The 14756-nt window shown below is 46.9% G+C and overlaps 7 protein-coding genes across 7 annotated transcripts; 3 read left to right on the top strand and 4 right to left on the bottom strand.

Moving 5' to 3' along the window:
• Positions 1 to 957: 957 nt before the first annotated feature.
• Positions 958 to 2341, bottom strand: N7471_001772 (uncharacterized protein; the record flags this gene model as incomplete). Its single annotated transcript, XM_057274493.1, has 4 exons — positions 958 to 1016; positions 1070 to 1400; positions 1455 to 2149; positions 2197 to 2341. The coding sequence occupies 4 exons, from the start codon at positions 2339 to 2341 to the stop codon at positions 958 to 960; spliced, it is 1230 nt and encodes a 409-aa protein (XP_057142672.1).
• A 1567-nt stretch (positions 2342 to 3908) lies between these two features.
• On the top strand, positions 3909 to 5713 carry N7471_001773 (fungal specific transcription factor domain-containing protein; the record flags this gene model as incomplete). Its single annotated transcript, XM_057274494.1, has 4 exons — positions 3909 to 3941; positions 3993 to 4597; positions 4649 to 4807; positions 4864 to 5713. 4 exons carry the CDS (start codon positions 3909 to 3911, stop codon positions 5711 to 5713), a joined length of 1647 nt encoding a protein of 548 aa, XP_057142673.1.
• A 45-nt stretch (positions 5714 to 5758) lies between these two features.
• Positions 5759 to 7770, bottom strand: N7471_001774 (uncharacterized protein; the record flags this gene model as incomplete). The annotated part of the gene is made up of 7 exons (XM_057274495.1): positions 5759 to 5932; positions 5985 to 6263; positions 6319 to 6785; positions 6835 to 7186; positions 7239 to 7377; positions 7435 to 7474; positions 7530 to 7770. 7 exons carry the CDS (start codon positions 7768 to 7770, stop codon positions 5759 to 5761), a joined length of 1692 nt encoding a protein of 563 aa, XP_057142674.1.
• Positions 7771 to 8553: 783 nt separating this feature from the next.
• On the top strand, positions 8554 to 9350 carry N7471_001775 (uncharacterized protein; the record flags this gene model as incomplete). The annotated part of the gene is made up of 2 exons (XM_057274496.1): positions 8554 to 9158; positions 9221 to 9350. The coding sequence occupies 2 exons, from the start codon at positions 8554 to 8556 to the stop codon at positions 9348 to 9350; spliced, it is 735 nt and encodes a 244-aa protein (XP_057142675.1).
• Positions 9351 to 9826: 476 nt separating this feature from the next.
• On the top strand, positions 9827 to 11398 carry N7471_001776 (NAD(P)/FAD-dependent oxidoreductase; the record flags this gene model as incomplete). Its single annotated transcript, XM_057274497.1, has 4 exons — positions 9827 to 10076; positions 10145 to 10434; positions 10488 to 11070; positions 11130 to 11398. 4 exons carry the CDS (start codon positions 9827 to 9829, stop codon positions 11396 to 11398), a joined length of 1392 nt encoding a protein of 463 aa, XP_057142676.1.
• A 628-nt stretch (positions 11399 to 12026) lies between these two features.
• On the bottom strand, positions 12027 to 13199 carry N7471_001777 (uncharacterized protein; the record flags this gene model as incomplete). Its single annotated transcript, XM_057274498.1, has 3 exons — positions 12027 to 12898; positions 12953 to 13054; positions 13103 to 13199. The coding sequence occupies 3 exons, from the start codon at positions 13197 to 13199 to the stop codon at positions 12027 to 12029; spliced, it is 1071 nt and encodes a 356-aa protein (XP_057142677.1).
• A 530-nt stretch (positions 13200 to 13729) lies between these two features.
• On the bottom strand, positions 13730 to 14678 carry N7471_001778 (uncharacterized protein; the record flags this gene model as incomplete). Its single annotated transcript, XM_057274499.1, has 4 exons — positions 13730 to 13972; positions 14025 to 14142; positions 14194 to 14287; positions 14354 to 14678. 4 exons carry the CDS (start codon positions 14676 to 14678, stop codon positions 13730 to 13732), a joined length of 780 nt encoding a protein of 259 aa, XP_057142678.1.
• Between the last annotated feature and the right edge of the window lie 78 nt (positions 14679 to 14756).

The following is a 14756-nucleotide window of genomic DNA, read 5'->3' on the forward strand; positions in this document are numbered from 1 at the left end:
GACGCCTGGTCGAAAAATCCCGAACTTATCCACACGCTTCAACGTTTCTTTGGGTGGGGCACCGATAAAAGCGACGGAAAGGGGATTCAAACCCAGAAAATTGGTTATCAATGATCTCGTGGTCATTTACCAGTGATTGGAGCCGCTAGTTAAGGAAAGAGAGACACTCTATTCTGACAAGAGCGTAGTGCTCGACTCACGTTATAAGCACCATTTGGATATGATCAGAACGTCATTGTAACAACGGATGACCGTGAATATCAGATATCATAGCAACTATATCCTCAGATAGCGACATCGATCGTCCCATATCGAAGGGCATGGAACAAGTTTTTGAAGGCGATTCGTTCACATCTCATCGATGTTGTCTCGACGGCAAACCCTAGATCGAACGTATGATATGTAGGAGACCAACCTGTGGCACTGCACCGCCGAGCCAACATCGAGACATTCTAGCATTGCTATGAGGCTCTAAGTATTTCTGATGGCGAGTGCAAGATCCGGAGAGACAAAATTGCGGACTTGACCCGAGCTGAGATCGAAATTTGTGCAGTCCGATACGTTTCGGGATCAGATTAAAGATCAGGTTGCAATCTCATTTTCAGTGTACCGAACGACCTGAGTCCCTCACGGAAGCCATGACACACGGGTCAAATTTAAATCAACTTGAATTGTATTTCCACAAACTAAAGTTACATTTCACACATGGTAGCACAGTGAAAGATTGACATAGACCGACAATGCAGGATAGGTTGACCATTCCTCGAACCTATCTTCATCATTCCCAGAAACATTCAGCAACCCCTTCTGAAACATAGTGTGAGTATTCTACAAAGCCAAATATCCTGCATGAGTTAGATGTCTGCCAACCACTGTTTTCATCGTTCACAATAGCCAACCCCCTTTAGGAAATCGTCATGTTGCGCATGTTCAACATCAACTCAAGTTCCGCTCTGTTCAAAGTAGGCGGGGTGGGATACCTAAGATCCTGGACTCCCATGAGGTATTCCACAAGCCTGATATACTATTAGTACGCATGTCTCGTTCGAACAGATGGCATGTCTCGTACCTGTTGTGAAACATTGTTGGAAAGTAACATTTGAATCCTCCTTGTCGGCTCTCTTCCATGTGAAGCCAACCTTTTGTGAGGCATGATAGCATAGCTTCACTTTGTGGGTCGAATAAAATGCCGTCATCACGGGTTTGGTGAGCCTGGCGAAGAACCTCAAACTCATGTTCAGGAGGAAAAAAGTTTCAGGCAAAAGCGGAAGACCCACGAAGTTTACAATTACCGCGATTGTTCCTTCCAGAATGCCACGAGTTTGAAAGAATTGACTAATTTCATAGTCATCGTAGCTCATAAGATCAAGGTCGTCATCCTTATAAAATGCCTCATACCACTGGTAAAATGTTAACATGACAAAAAATACTAGAAATGGTGGAGGACCACATACCATGTCGCAGAGATGCATGAATGCATCCATCAACTCAGGCTGGCCATCAGTTAAGCCAAAGATCATATCTTTCAAAATATCGCAGATTTCGTAATCGGAACCTCGACCCTGGAAATGCATTTCCATGTAGAGATCGAACTCTTCTCGGGTGTAGAAAAGTGTGATATCCTCGGCAGACCGCTCGGACAAGAAAAGACGTTGACTCTTATTGAATATCAACAGGTCACTCCCCATATTGTGTGGCATAACGCCCCTATCGGGGGTACCGAATGCACTGAACATACAGAAACTGGCTCCTGGTATGTTCCCGAGTCGATCTTGGTTCACCGAATTCAGAATCAACCACAGCTCGGAGTTATTGTAAGTCGTGTGCGCATCATCGATGAGGAACACAAATTTGTCGCGAAGAACGCTGTGCCCAAATGTCGCAAAACCTTGGATGTGACAGGCCTCGACCAGATGATGTAACGCGGTGGGACCACCCTCCAAGCTAAGGGGGAAGCTTCTGATGTAAATAGACTTGACTCCCTGTCCACGGAGGTAGGTATGAAGAGACCGGGCGAGAAAGGTTTTTCCCGATGAGGGGGTTCCACGGGCAAGCACCACTCTCAGTTCATGGATGCGATTGGCAAGCTTTTTCACGGTTTGGTGTCTTGGTAGCAAGACCTGGCTAGCACTAGGATCACTTGGGTGCGCTAAAAGAGCGTTAAAATCAATTTTACAGACAGAAGAAATCTCTTACGCCCAATTCTGAAATGATTTCTGAGTGGATGCCCGCACTCCAGGCAATAGGTCGACGAAGATTCGACCACATCTGGCAGTACTTGGCCACGGCAAGGGCAGCAGTAAGAGCTGCGGCCACTCCAGTAGCAGGCTCCAGCTGTCATGTTGTGCGTGAAGGATCAGCCAAATCAAATCAACGTCGAGGCTGAAAAGAGAGCGGTCGGTGTGTTGCGAACGCTCATCCAAGCCGTGTGGTGGACTGGCAATGAGCGAGGAATGAAAGAATGAGGAAAAGGCGAGATTGATAGTGGGAAGAGAAAGAAGTGGAATGTAGAGAGAGAAGAACAAGGGACAGAAAAATTGGAGGAAAAGAAAGTAAACAAAGTACATAAGTATGATGCGACAAGGGAAGGCGCGTGTGTCGTTCTTTCTCCTTTGGCTGAGATGTGAAGGGACTGATCAGATACTGAAGCCCTCTGTATTTATTCTGCTCTTGTTATTCCTATATATCGATCTACTATATTGTACAGTCGTCTATGACTCAAAACTAAGCTTTCAGGCTCGAGGATGTGAAGTCAGAGCTTCTTGATTTGACGAAGCTTACAGGCTTAGCAAAGAAGCCCTCGACTTGATCTCGGTGGGGAAGCCAACACATGCAAGTGTTATGGCGGCACAATATCGACTAGACTGCATCGCCATGTTGCAGGGAAACAATAACACTGCATTAGAGCATTTAAACAAATCACCTGTCAGCTGCTAGTTGAATGAGGCGCAGCGCGGAAATGTAAAAGAATCATCGCGGGTCAGATGGCGCATGCCTCATGTCTATGAGGAAATTGGCAACATAAAAGATGCGCAGCTCTTTCGCGATGGGGCGTTGGATACCAAGGAAGCATTGCTGGCAAGGTAAGAATAATCCATCATGAAGGATGAAGATGCATCTTGGGATACTTTAGTAGGATTGTTATATCGATAAACCAAAATTTCAAGCCCAGTTCAAAGAACAGTAATGAATGAAGCTTCCAATTTCCCCTGTGATTTTGTGCTTCCCATGAGGCCTTCGCAATCACCTACCTGCGCATGGGATAAGGTTACCCCGCATATTGTCAGATAAGAGATAAACACCCATGGATGTCCCCTATCTCTCAAGACCTGTCTTCATGACTTTCACCAGACCCTCTCCTGGTATTTACTGCTCTTTCTATGTCTCTCGACCGAGAAACAAATCATGGCACGAAGCGTAAGCGTGGGGAGAGGAGACGCGCTTCCCTGGCGTAAGTACATTGCTGCTCGGCATCATTCCGCGCCTCGCATTGACAATTCTTAAAAAGTTGCGAGACATGCAGAAAACAGAAAGAAAAGTGTGAGGGCGGTCCACCCTGCTGGAGATGTCAGCGGCTAGGACGGCCATGCCATTTTCAAGGCCAGCCGATTCCAACAACGACATCCCCTCGCCTCTCTTCCGCCCCCGTCGCGTCCATTCCGAGAGACGATAATCGGCGAATACAAAGCCTAGAGTATATTGCCCGCCATTTTCTTGGGGATGTGTCTTTAGACGAGGATAACATCAGTCGTATCGCGGACAAATTACGAAGCTCGACGAACACCACTCTGCCGGAAACTGCCCTAGACATCAACGAGTCGTTCGACGTTCATTTCGTGTCCAATAATGTGGCGCATTATTCGGGGGAGTTTTCCCACTGGAATTTCTCTCAGAAATTAAGACGCAAAATGAGCTGTCAGATAAATCAGATTGATTCCAGAGTTTGTATCTCTACGCGCAAAAACTCAAGCGTGCCTGACGATATACCACAGGTCAAAGAATACTGGCGACCAACCCAGCTTCAATCCCCACCCGAAGTTATAGTGAATACAATGACACACCTACCACCGAGACCTATTGCCGACTTCCTCATTACCATGTTCTTCAAGTACGTTGAGATCAACTCCTTTTACATGGAGCGGAAATGGATCGAAGAGAAGGTAGCCCTCTGTTACAGCTCGATAACTACATATACGGCCATTGATTTTCCTTGGGTATGCTCTGTTTTTATTGTTCTGGCCATTGGAACCCAGGTAGCCCACATGGAGGATGAAAAACCAAAGCCTGCTTCAGAGATCACCGAAGAACTCAACCTGTGCTCCGAGGACTCTGTCGGGCTAGTCTTCTACCACGCGGCATGCAAGCTTATTCCAGATGTTCTTTTGGTTGCTTCCCACGAAAGTGTGCAGGCCTTCTTGCTTCTCGCCACATATTCACTGCCTGTTTCGACGGGTGGCCTTGCATATACCTATTACGGTCTTGCAATGAAGATGGCGATTCAAAATGGGATGCATCGCAAATATCAAGGTGGTAACTGTGACTCTAGAACTATCGAAGTTAGGAATCGGTTATTTTGGACAGCATACACTATTGAAAAGTACGATATTCAATAGGGCATTTCAGAGAAATACTAACTAATGCTTCATAGATATGTCAGCATCATGCATGGACGCCCTATTTCAATCGCGCGATCTGAAATAAACGCTGATATGCCAAGGGACTGTCCGACATTTGAGTCACCACGCTTTGCCAATCTAACCGCGTTTCATACATTGATTTTATACTTGGGAGAGGTCTCTGAAACACTGTAAGTGGCTCAAAATGTGCGACCAGTCTATCAGCGACAGGCTGATAGTTTAATAGTGCACAATTTAAAAGATGTCCGAAAAGGCTTCTTTCTGAATATTCAGAGCGGCTCGAGCGGCTAAGGATGAGTATCAAGCAGTGGTGGGACTCACTCCCAGCTACTGAAGAATGTCGAGACCTATGCTCGCAAGGCCCGAATTTCCGACAAAACGCACATCTCAGACTGTGCTATCTGCTTATATATGTCTACATGGGGCGTGCATTTATATTTGCTGATGACAGAAAAGAATCAGGTGAAGCTATAATTGGTGCAGATCATGACTCAGGACGGGTGCGTCGATCATTTTTGGTGGATGACTGCGTATCGAGTGCTTTGGACATTCTCAACACTTTACAATCTTTATCCGACCATGTCGGCCTTTGCCGCGCTTCTTACAATGAATTTGGTGCTTGTCGTGCGGCTATTCTGGTTATCCTTGCAGAAAGCCTCAACTCGGGAAAATCCCAGAGACTCCAAGATGGCCTGCACCGTGGAATGGGTCTCATACGTCAGATGGTAGGAGGAAGCTCTTCAGAATCCGAGATATCATACCTCGAGTCTCTCGAAACAGCCATCAGTCAGGTCCTAGTCGTCCCCGAAGATGACATTGTCTTGCAGCCACAAAGCGACCAAAGTTATATGTCCGCATATTCGAAGTTCAAAGACTGGACGCAGTCACTGAAGAAGGATAAATCTCCAAGTGGAAATGTGGAGCTGTCTTCTTTTAGTCCGTTGTCGCATCTCACACCTGGTACAGAAGCTTTTGCGAATCAAGAGCTGAACGATATGACGGCTTTCTTTCACCCTGATTGGTCAAATGGTGATTTTGAATTTGATACGTATAATGTTTCATCTCTGTCAAAATGATTTCACATTGAGGCGCACAACTAAGATTCTTTCTCATTGCTGCTCTTATCCAAATACCATGTACTGAGCACGCTTTCTCCAAGTTTTGTGCTTGCTCTTCTCTGAATCCAGCCCCGTATCTTCAGCAGTAATAGCATTGATAAGGTCCTGCTCATCAAAGGCCTTGGCAGGACCGAAATCCATGTCAACTGGCCTGACTATCGTTGTTTTAAAATACCACTGCTAAGGTCAGACATTTTCGATCGTCAATCACAACTTTTGAAGGACTCACCTTGTATACAAAGTAATCAAAGACGAACAACGGGGCTGCGAGATAAGAAGAGAAGAAGCTCTTCACTGAACCCTTTTCTCCGAATGGCCAGCAAGCCAGGTAAAATTCACAACCAAAGACAAACAGTACAATGATGAGACCGAAGTATTGCGCCCATGGGGTGAGAAGACCTTTGAATGGGAGTGTGCTAAGATCCTTGCCTTGGGCTCGAAGACCTTGCCGGAAGCGAAGATGAGCAATATAGATCGAGGCCCATTGGAAAAGCGTTGCTATTGCCACCTAAACCCAAATTGTCAACCACTCTTCACATTATTTGTTTTGCTGGTGTACTTACCAAGGCAGAAAACCAACTATACACCAAAGTGCCCACACTGTTGCAGTTGAGATAGCCCAGCCCACCACCAAGGCCCAAACTAATAATCAGGGACACATAGGGCCGACCCTGCGAGTCCTTTCTTCCGAAGAACGGATGGATGATGTGCAGGTCAGATAGTGCTGTCAAACTTCGACTTGCGATATAAACACTAGTAATGCCACAGCTGACAACACTGAGGAATATAAACCCGTTAATGGCATGTGCCAGGCCATAAACATCCGCCCGCTTGATTGCAATGACAAAGGGGCTTCCCATAGTCCCGCTTGCGTTAACAAGATCGGTGTCATTGGATGGAACACACATTCCGACAAGCCAGATATTAACCACGAAGAAGGTAAACATTCTCCAGAAAACGGGTCGAACTGTCTTCTTGATAGTGCGACGGGGATCGGCTACTTCACCAGCTATAACAGCGATATGCTCGCCTAGCTTCAGTCAGTATATTTCCCTCAGATTCGTGCTTGGATATCATACCACCGCCAAAGCTAAAAGCCGCCTGTACGAAAGCTTTAGAAATGCCCTTTATTCCATTATTAAAAGCCCCAGGGTTCTTCCAATATCGGAACTCGATTGGCCCGTTTGTTGCTGGTATTCCTCCCGATGTCATGATAAACATAAAGAATATCATCAAGACAACTGCAACGCACTTCACAAAGGACATATAATACTCGATATAGCCGTAGACTCGGACGTGGAACATGTTTGCGATGGCGAAGACTACCAGAAATAGAGTAATGAATGCCGCGAGTGGCACGACGTCTGTTTGTGGCCAGTACTTCAGGACGGATATCGCAGCTGTGATCTCGGCTGGAATTATCATCACCCACTTTATCCTGCGTCAGTACACATGACCTTCATATTCCGGTAGGCTTACATACCGCAAACCAGAAGTTGACACCAATCGCAAAGCCGAACGCCGGATCCACATATTCAGCGCATTGTCGGATAAAGCCACCATGAATAGGCTTGTATGTAGTCATCTCGCCGATTGACGAGTATTGGGCGTACACGATCATCCTTTGCAGACGGTGTTAGTTACAAGAGCACAAGAGCATAGTATCTGGAGCGCCCTACGCTGTGATTGTATAGGTGATTGCTGTACCAGCAGGACCGGCTATCCAATGTCAATACTTGCATCTTGAAGGGTATATCATAGTTTGACTGCTTACCATAGTGCAATGCTTGTCCAGTTCCCACCCAAAGCCCAGTGCCGATGCCAGCTCCAAAAGTCATCATCATTATTTGGCGCCTCGTCAAAGAACGATGGTACCCAGCATCGTCTGACGCCGAAAGGACGATAGTGCTGCCATGACGCTCAGTTACTGAGCTCGCCGAGCGTTCTATGTCATTGGTCTCGCTTGTTTTGAGATTGCTTGCGTCCTTCGCGGTTTGCATCGGAGTTTCGTTCATGATGTTGACCGCGTGAGTCGTAGATGAGGTGCTTGTAGAAACATGAAACCTACTATCTGTCCATTTATCTGAGATTTAGTTCCTGACCTTGGGACCTCGGGAGGTCAGTTGTATCCTTATCGCTATCGCTGTTATCTCTTCAACGCGTTCACATTCCCGGCGGGAGCAAGTTGCGCACCCGCCGGCACTGAACTATATTCCCGCTTTCGTCCAATTCGAATCTAACGCGACGGAACCCAATCGTAAAGTGAGGTTGTACTGCTTATTTAGCCTCGACGTGTCAATCACAGTCCCAAGCGAAACCATCATGGTGATAATGATAAAATTTTGTATCTGGATAGTAGAATGAGGCTGAAGGTGGTTCCGCTTGTCACCCAAGTCGGCGGTCATGTGCGGGAAATGTATTCAGCTAATCCTAATACTTCTAACGACTACTAGTAATTGTATGGTTATTACCAACAATTCCCGGCTCTAATCTACTACTACTAGTACATAGTGCTATCTACACTGACGATCTCATAATCCGACGAGCTCCTGCATATCCGGTGCGGGGTTCTACAATCTTGGAACCATGGATGCATACATATATTCTGATGAGTCAGAGGTACCTAAGGTAAGTTCAATAAACAACCTTGGAGGGGTGATTTGCTGATTAGTATTTATCTGATCTGTCTCCCTGCCTTTCTTTATCTATCTGAACATATATCAAGACCGGTCTCGGTTGCAAAAGGTGTTTAAATTCCGCTCCAGTTCCTGATACCCAGCTCCAGCCAAGACCCAACCATGTCCTCTTCTAAGCACGTTGTCTTCGACATCGTCGGCACTCTCGTTGCCTACGATCATGTTTTCGACGCCATCGATGCCCGCCTGGGAGACCGATTGCGCGCAGAGGGAATCAAGCCTCGTCTACTGGGATATACGTGGATGGAAGCAGCCGAGCGCGAGTACACCAATTTGAGCCTTTCACAAAGCTATGTCCCCTTCGGTGAAGTATTCCGCGCGCTTTTCTACCGCATGCTCTGGATGGCCGGGATCGCTGAACCGCGGACCTGGGCCACACCCGAAGATCTAGAGTATATTATGGCGGAATACCAACTTCTCAAATTCCGTCCTGATGCGGCGGAGTGTGTTCAGAAGCTGCGTAATGCCGGTTTCACGGTGTGGGCTTTTACCGCGGCGGATATCAACCGTGTTGGAGGCTATTTCAAGAACGCGGGTGTTGAGCTGCCTGCGGAGAATTTGCTCTCTTGTGATGACGTCGGTGTCGGTAAGCCTGACTTGGCGGCTTATCGCCCCTTGTTGGAGAAGTTGAAGTCGGAGAATGATGGGAAGACGCCTTGGTTTGCGGCGGCGCATATGTGGGATGTTTCTGCGGCGAGGAAGGCTGGGTAAGTGTCTCATCCTTGAGTCATGAGTTGCCACGACTGTTACTGACACTTTTATTGTACAGATTCAAGGGGGCGTACTGCTCTGTGTGGGAGAAGGAGTCCCTGTCAGAACTCTTTGGAGAGATGGATGTCATGGACGATACTTTGCCAGGGATGGCGGACAAGATCATTGCCCACCAGGCGTCATCCTGAAGTTTTGCACTTAGTCTTACATACATCAATATGAATATCGTGTTCGTTTTATTAAACATATTGACCCACTTGTAAATGCTAGAAGTAATACAGCATTCTACAACTAAACCATAGCGAAAACCAAGGTATCTGCTTATGGCCTGGGACTATATTCTTGTTCTGACAGGAAGCAATTTCCAACATCGATTCTCCTATTGATAATGTTGATTTAATTCCCCAGTTCCTTTATTCTTTGTCTCTCCAAACTCAATCATCCAAATCAACTACTCAAATTGTTAGATACCCCCGCACGAAGCGTTATCACTGCCCCTGTACCTGTATGCCTTAGCGTCGTTAACTAGCGGGGCGAGCTGGACCGGGAAAGTTACCGGTGGAAAAGCCGCCGGGAGAGGAAACACCACCCTAGTGCCCAATGCCAATAAATAATTATATTCATTTATGTTTCCAAGACTGCTAATGGTCTCGGAGTCTCCAAAATGGAATCGAAGCATACCCCGGTCCCAAATGGGATGACGTCATTCTGGAGGACAGAGCCTCACTTTCTAGACAGCCACCGATCTACCGAATCTCTCCCTCGGGAGTGTGATATCGTTGTTATAGGAGCTGGATATGCAGGGGCATCTGTTGTGCACCATATTCTCGACCAAATCAGCCCCGGGTCGACGCCGCCTTCGATTGTGATTTTGGAGGCTCGACAGGCTTGTTCCGGTGCCACTGGGCGAAATGGTAAGATTGGGATAGTCAAAACTGAGAAACTTTTGCTAAACTGTTTTCTTTTTTTTTGCGTATTGTAGGAGGGCACATGAAACCTGATGTTTATAATGGTATCGCTGGTTTAGCCGCTGATCATGGCGTCGAGGCTGCCGCTGAGGTTGCCGCTTTCGAGGCTAAGCATGTCTCGTTTCTCAAGGAGTTCATCGAAAGAGAAAAGATAGACTGTGAATACTCGGTCACAAAGTCTATCGATGTTCAGCTGTCTCGGGCTCATAGCGCAACACTCAAGAAGGCATACGAAGGATTGATCGAGAAGGGATGTGAAGCAACAACGAGGGCAAATTATATCCCCAGCAATGAGGCAGAACAGGTGAGCACATATTTAAACATCGTATGGGGATATACTAACCTGTATTACCTCAGTTCTCCGGAGTCAAGGGTGCACAGGGCTGTTTCACATATGAGGCCGGTCACATTTGGCCATACAAATTCGTGCTGCACCTTTTGGAAAAGGCAATTGCCCAAGGCGTAAATTTACAGACGCACACACCGGTATCTGGGATTACACAGTCTATTGCCTCAACATCAGGTCATCTCTGGACAGTGAATAGTGCTCGGGGTTCTGTTGCTGCCAAGACAGTGGTTTTAGCAACAAATGCTTATACTTCGTGTCTGGCCCCCCAATATAAGGAGAAGATTATTCCCGTCCGAGGAACATGCAGTCGAATCATTGTTCCTCCAGGTACCACCGCTCCTCGTCTGACAGATACTTATACCCTGCGCTGGAACAATTGGAATTATGACTACCTCATCCCACGCGCCGATGGGAGTATAGTCGTCGGCGGTGCTCGTCCGGCTTTCATCAATGATCTGGATAGCTGGTACAATGTCAGTGATGATAGCCTGGTACTGGAGCCTGCTGTTCGATACTGGGATAATTATATGCAGCGGAACTTTGTTGGTTGGGAGAATAGTCACGCTTACACTGACAGAGTCTGGACAGGGAGTACGTTGCTCGATCTATGATATTCTTACTTTACCACCAAACTAACTCAACTTCTCTAGTCATGGGCTATTCGTCAGATGGACTACCGCATGTTGGCCATGTCCCAGGACAGAAGGATCAGTACATCATCGCTGGGTTCACGGGACACGGGATGCCCCAAATCTTCCTAGCGGCTGAGGGCCTGGCGAAAATGGTACTCAATGATGTCGATTTTGCACAAACTGGCCTCCCGCGGCTGTTTGAGTCTACTCAATCCCGACTTGAGAGCTGCCAGAATAAGATATTTGCTAACATCCCCGGGGCTGGGAAACCGCAACCAAGACTGTGAGCAGAACTCACATTTTAGATCCATGCATGGTCAACTACTAGCTATTTGACGATCTACATGTAGCTACATTCCATATTATTATAGGCATAAAATTCTGATTATGGAACTCATTTCCCTCTAACAATGTAACAGGCATTCTTCATCTGTTAAGTCGAAGAAAGTACCTATGGAGGTACATGTTGTAGCCTGAGGCAGGGAAATGAGAGGGCTCCTTCCTTTCACTCCTTCCTTTCACTCCTTCTTTTTTGGCACTCCTTCCTCCTCGGGGTTCCTCCCCTCCCTGAGCTCCTTCCCCCTCAGAGCTCCTTCCAACTCCCTTTAATCTCTCCTCTTCCCCTTTTCTCTTCCCTTTCCACTTCACTCACTCGCATCCTGGTGCTTTGTATCTCATCTCCCCAATACTCTTACGAGGCTGTTGTTTTACTTCTCTTTGACCCTTCTTGGCCGACGTTCTAAAGTGTAAATTCACTCTACCTTTCTCTCGCCTCCGTCCAATACTAACTAAGGTGGCATTGTTCCACTCCTCTGCCGTTCTTTTCCCCACACTGGGCCTTACAACATGTTATACTCAGTCGGAATTGAAACCCGCCTATCCCAAAGGAGACTTGACAGGTCCCAGCTTCCCAACTCACTTATTGTAATTCCGCAGACCCCGGCTCCTCACGTTGTCTCTCCAGTTCTCATGCCACGAGATTTCCAGATCATTCTCAGTTGTTGTTTTCCCATAGCCTTCCCTCTGCAAAAAGGGAGTATCAAGCGTTCTCAAAATCAGCTTTTCCGTCGGCCGTAAAAAGTAAAGTAATGCCAGCCGGTCATTGTGCGCTTGGTCCTCCGGGGGCGCAATCACCCGATGGAAGCCCGATTTCATGTATCCATTTGTTAAAAAGTTGAATGCATTGGCCAAATTGACGGCGAGGGTGCCGGCCGGTACGTATAGATACTCCCAGTCAGATTCTGGACTGCGCTGCACCTGTAACGCAGATATCGGCTGTTGGAACATGAACGTCATGCTACCGTTATCGGTGTGCCCATTAAAGTAAATATCACGACAAGCCTCGTTCTGTTCCTTTGACCGGGCGTGATAGTACATGTAACGGATGGAGCTGTCACAGAGGTCCTCGTAGCGATGGCATTCCAGGAAATGGTCTTCGGGCAGTTCGAGCATGATCGCCAGCAGCTGCAGGAGCTTAAAAGATATATCTTCATGCACATGGCGGGAAAATTTCTCGATCTCATCCCAGTATTCTCGGATGATTTTCGGTTGCGTTCTCTCAGTCTCCGCGATGCATTTGAAGATGCTATAGAACTCAAGGGTGTCCTTCACCCCGGGTTTAATGTCGACCGCACCAAGGGGTCGGTACCCATTATAGCTTCCTTCTTCCAGCGGGGCCCGATATTTGAGTCGCTCTTCTTCCGGGAGAGCAAAGAATGCTTTGGCGATTGCGAACTGTCGGTCGATTTGTTCCTGGGAGAGGCCGATGTTGGTGACATAGAAGAAGCCTTATTGAGCGTCAGTGCTGACCCTGTCGTGACGTAGAAGATGGCGACACATACCAATTTTATGTGCAGATTCCTTCAATTGCTCTGCTAGCCTCTGTTTACCTCCCGGAAGATCGAACTCGGAGAGGTCGAGGGTAACTAGGTCCGCATAATTCACTTTCGATTGTCAGCCTGTTCAAACATTTTTCCATGGGATTTGCTCACGCTGGGTTTTCGTCTCAGGCGGGTACTCATATTTTGGTAAGGGTGTCTTAGAGTCGGCCGGCAAGGGGCTACTCTGCATAGCTGGTTGAGTGCTCATGGTCGGATAAACACGAAAGAAGAATGTTATTTGGGGACGGGAAGAAGTTCTGTGTTACGGCATTATCTTACTAGACTTTGTAGTCAAAGATTCAACAATACAATAAATCCTAAGCTAGTACTAATGTCGATACGATCTACCAATATTGAAGCCCTAGTACATAAGTAGTAGTAAAATTCAATACAACAACATTGTATGGAGTATACAAAACACCCATGGATTTGGTAGACGGCCCCGCTTATGGGTAACCTTGGAACAATAGCGGGAGTATAACCTTGGAAGACCTTGGAAGTGGAGCAGTTCGGCGGCTCAGCTGAAGAACTACCAAGAGCCCGCTAAGGCAAAAAAGCAGTATGATCATCGGCCATTGCCGCGTCGGAGATTACAATCTCGATCGATACAGCCTTGGAAGCCACGTGCAGGTATTTCATAGGCGCAAAACGCGTCAATTAATTACACGGTAACTCTTCACCAGCTCGCTCTCAATGCTCTGTTCAATAGCACAAAGAAATCCACACTTGCAAATTGTTTCATGAGGGTACTCTTTCTGCAGGGTTAATAAAATAACTGCCAGTCTTATTTCCGAAGAATTCCACACCGGGCACGGCATAATCATTGGGTCGATAACCAGATACTTCAAAGTATTTTTCACGCATTTCGTTCTTCCTACCTTTATCCGAAGTTGTGAAGGGGGCGAGCGACCTCTTCTTCTTGTAGAATTCGTAGAAGTCTGGGTAATTTATACGACACTGTGAATGCAGAGAATCTAATCCCTGTTTGAACTTTTAGCGCATTACCCAACTTCTTTCGCTAGTATCAACATACAGTCACTCGATGCCCTTCCGAGAAAGATGAATTGATTCCCCTCGCGACGAAGGATATCATCTGTTCGAAACCTTCTTCATCAAAGGCAGCCTTGGTGGCCTCCTCATCGCCGATGTAGCTACATCAACTCTCAGAAACAGTCGAAATCTTTAATAATATTCCCCCTTACTGGGTGAACATCCCAGGAGCCTTGACGAAAAGTTGGCACCTGTCACCATCGGACAACTTTACCACTTTATTTGGCATAGGCTCGCCAATACATCCTGCCAAATTCAGATTCGTCAGTATAATAATAACATCCATGGATATAATTTCGGTTCAACTCTGACGAACATCGACGAAGGCGCTGTAAGGAGAGGTCCGAAACACCCCACCTCCTATCTCAGTTATCCCAAATGTAGTAGCAATGGGCATGTTGGTAAGATTCTTCCAAAATTGCGCCGTAGTAGGATTCAGCATGGAGCCACTGGCCAAAACTGTCTGCAGCTTGGACGCCCTAGCAACATATCTGCCATGGTCTTCCGATGACAACTGACAAATATGGGAATAGTAATATTCTTCCATGGCTTTAAGACGCACTGGGGTTAGCGAGGTGCTTGTGACAATGCCTTCTTTGAGCGCTTCCCAGATATGAGCTAGACCAGCGCCGCGCATAAGGCGGCTAGTTTTCATTCCCACCAAGACATTTCTTAAAGGCGTACTTGAGCTTCCTATCCAGTGTACTGGGCGGTA

The sequence above is a fragment of the Penicillium samsonianum genome, assembly GCF_028829775.1.
Source record: "Penicillium samsonianum strain IBT 33392 chromosome Unknown utg000001l_segment0_segment0, whole genome shotgun sequence".
Taxonomy (NCBI): Eukaryota; Fungi; Ascomycota; class Eurotiomycetes; order Eurotiales; family Aspergillaceae; genus Penicillium; species Penicillium samsonianum.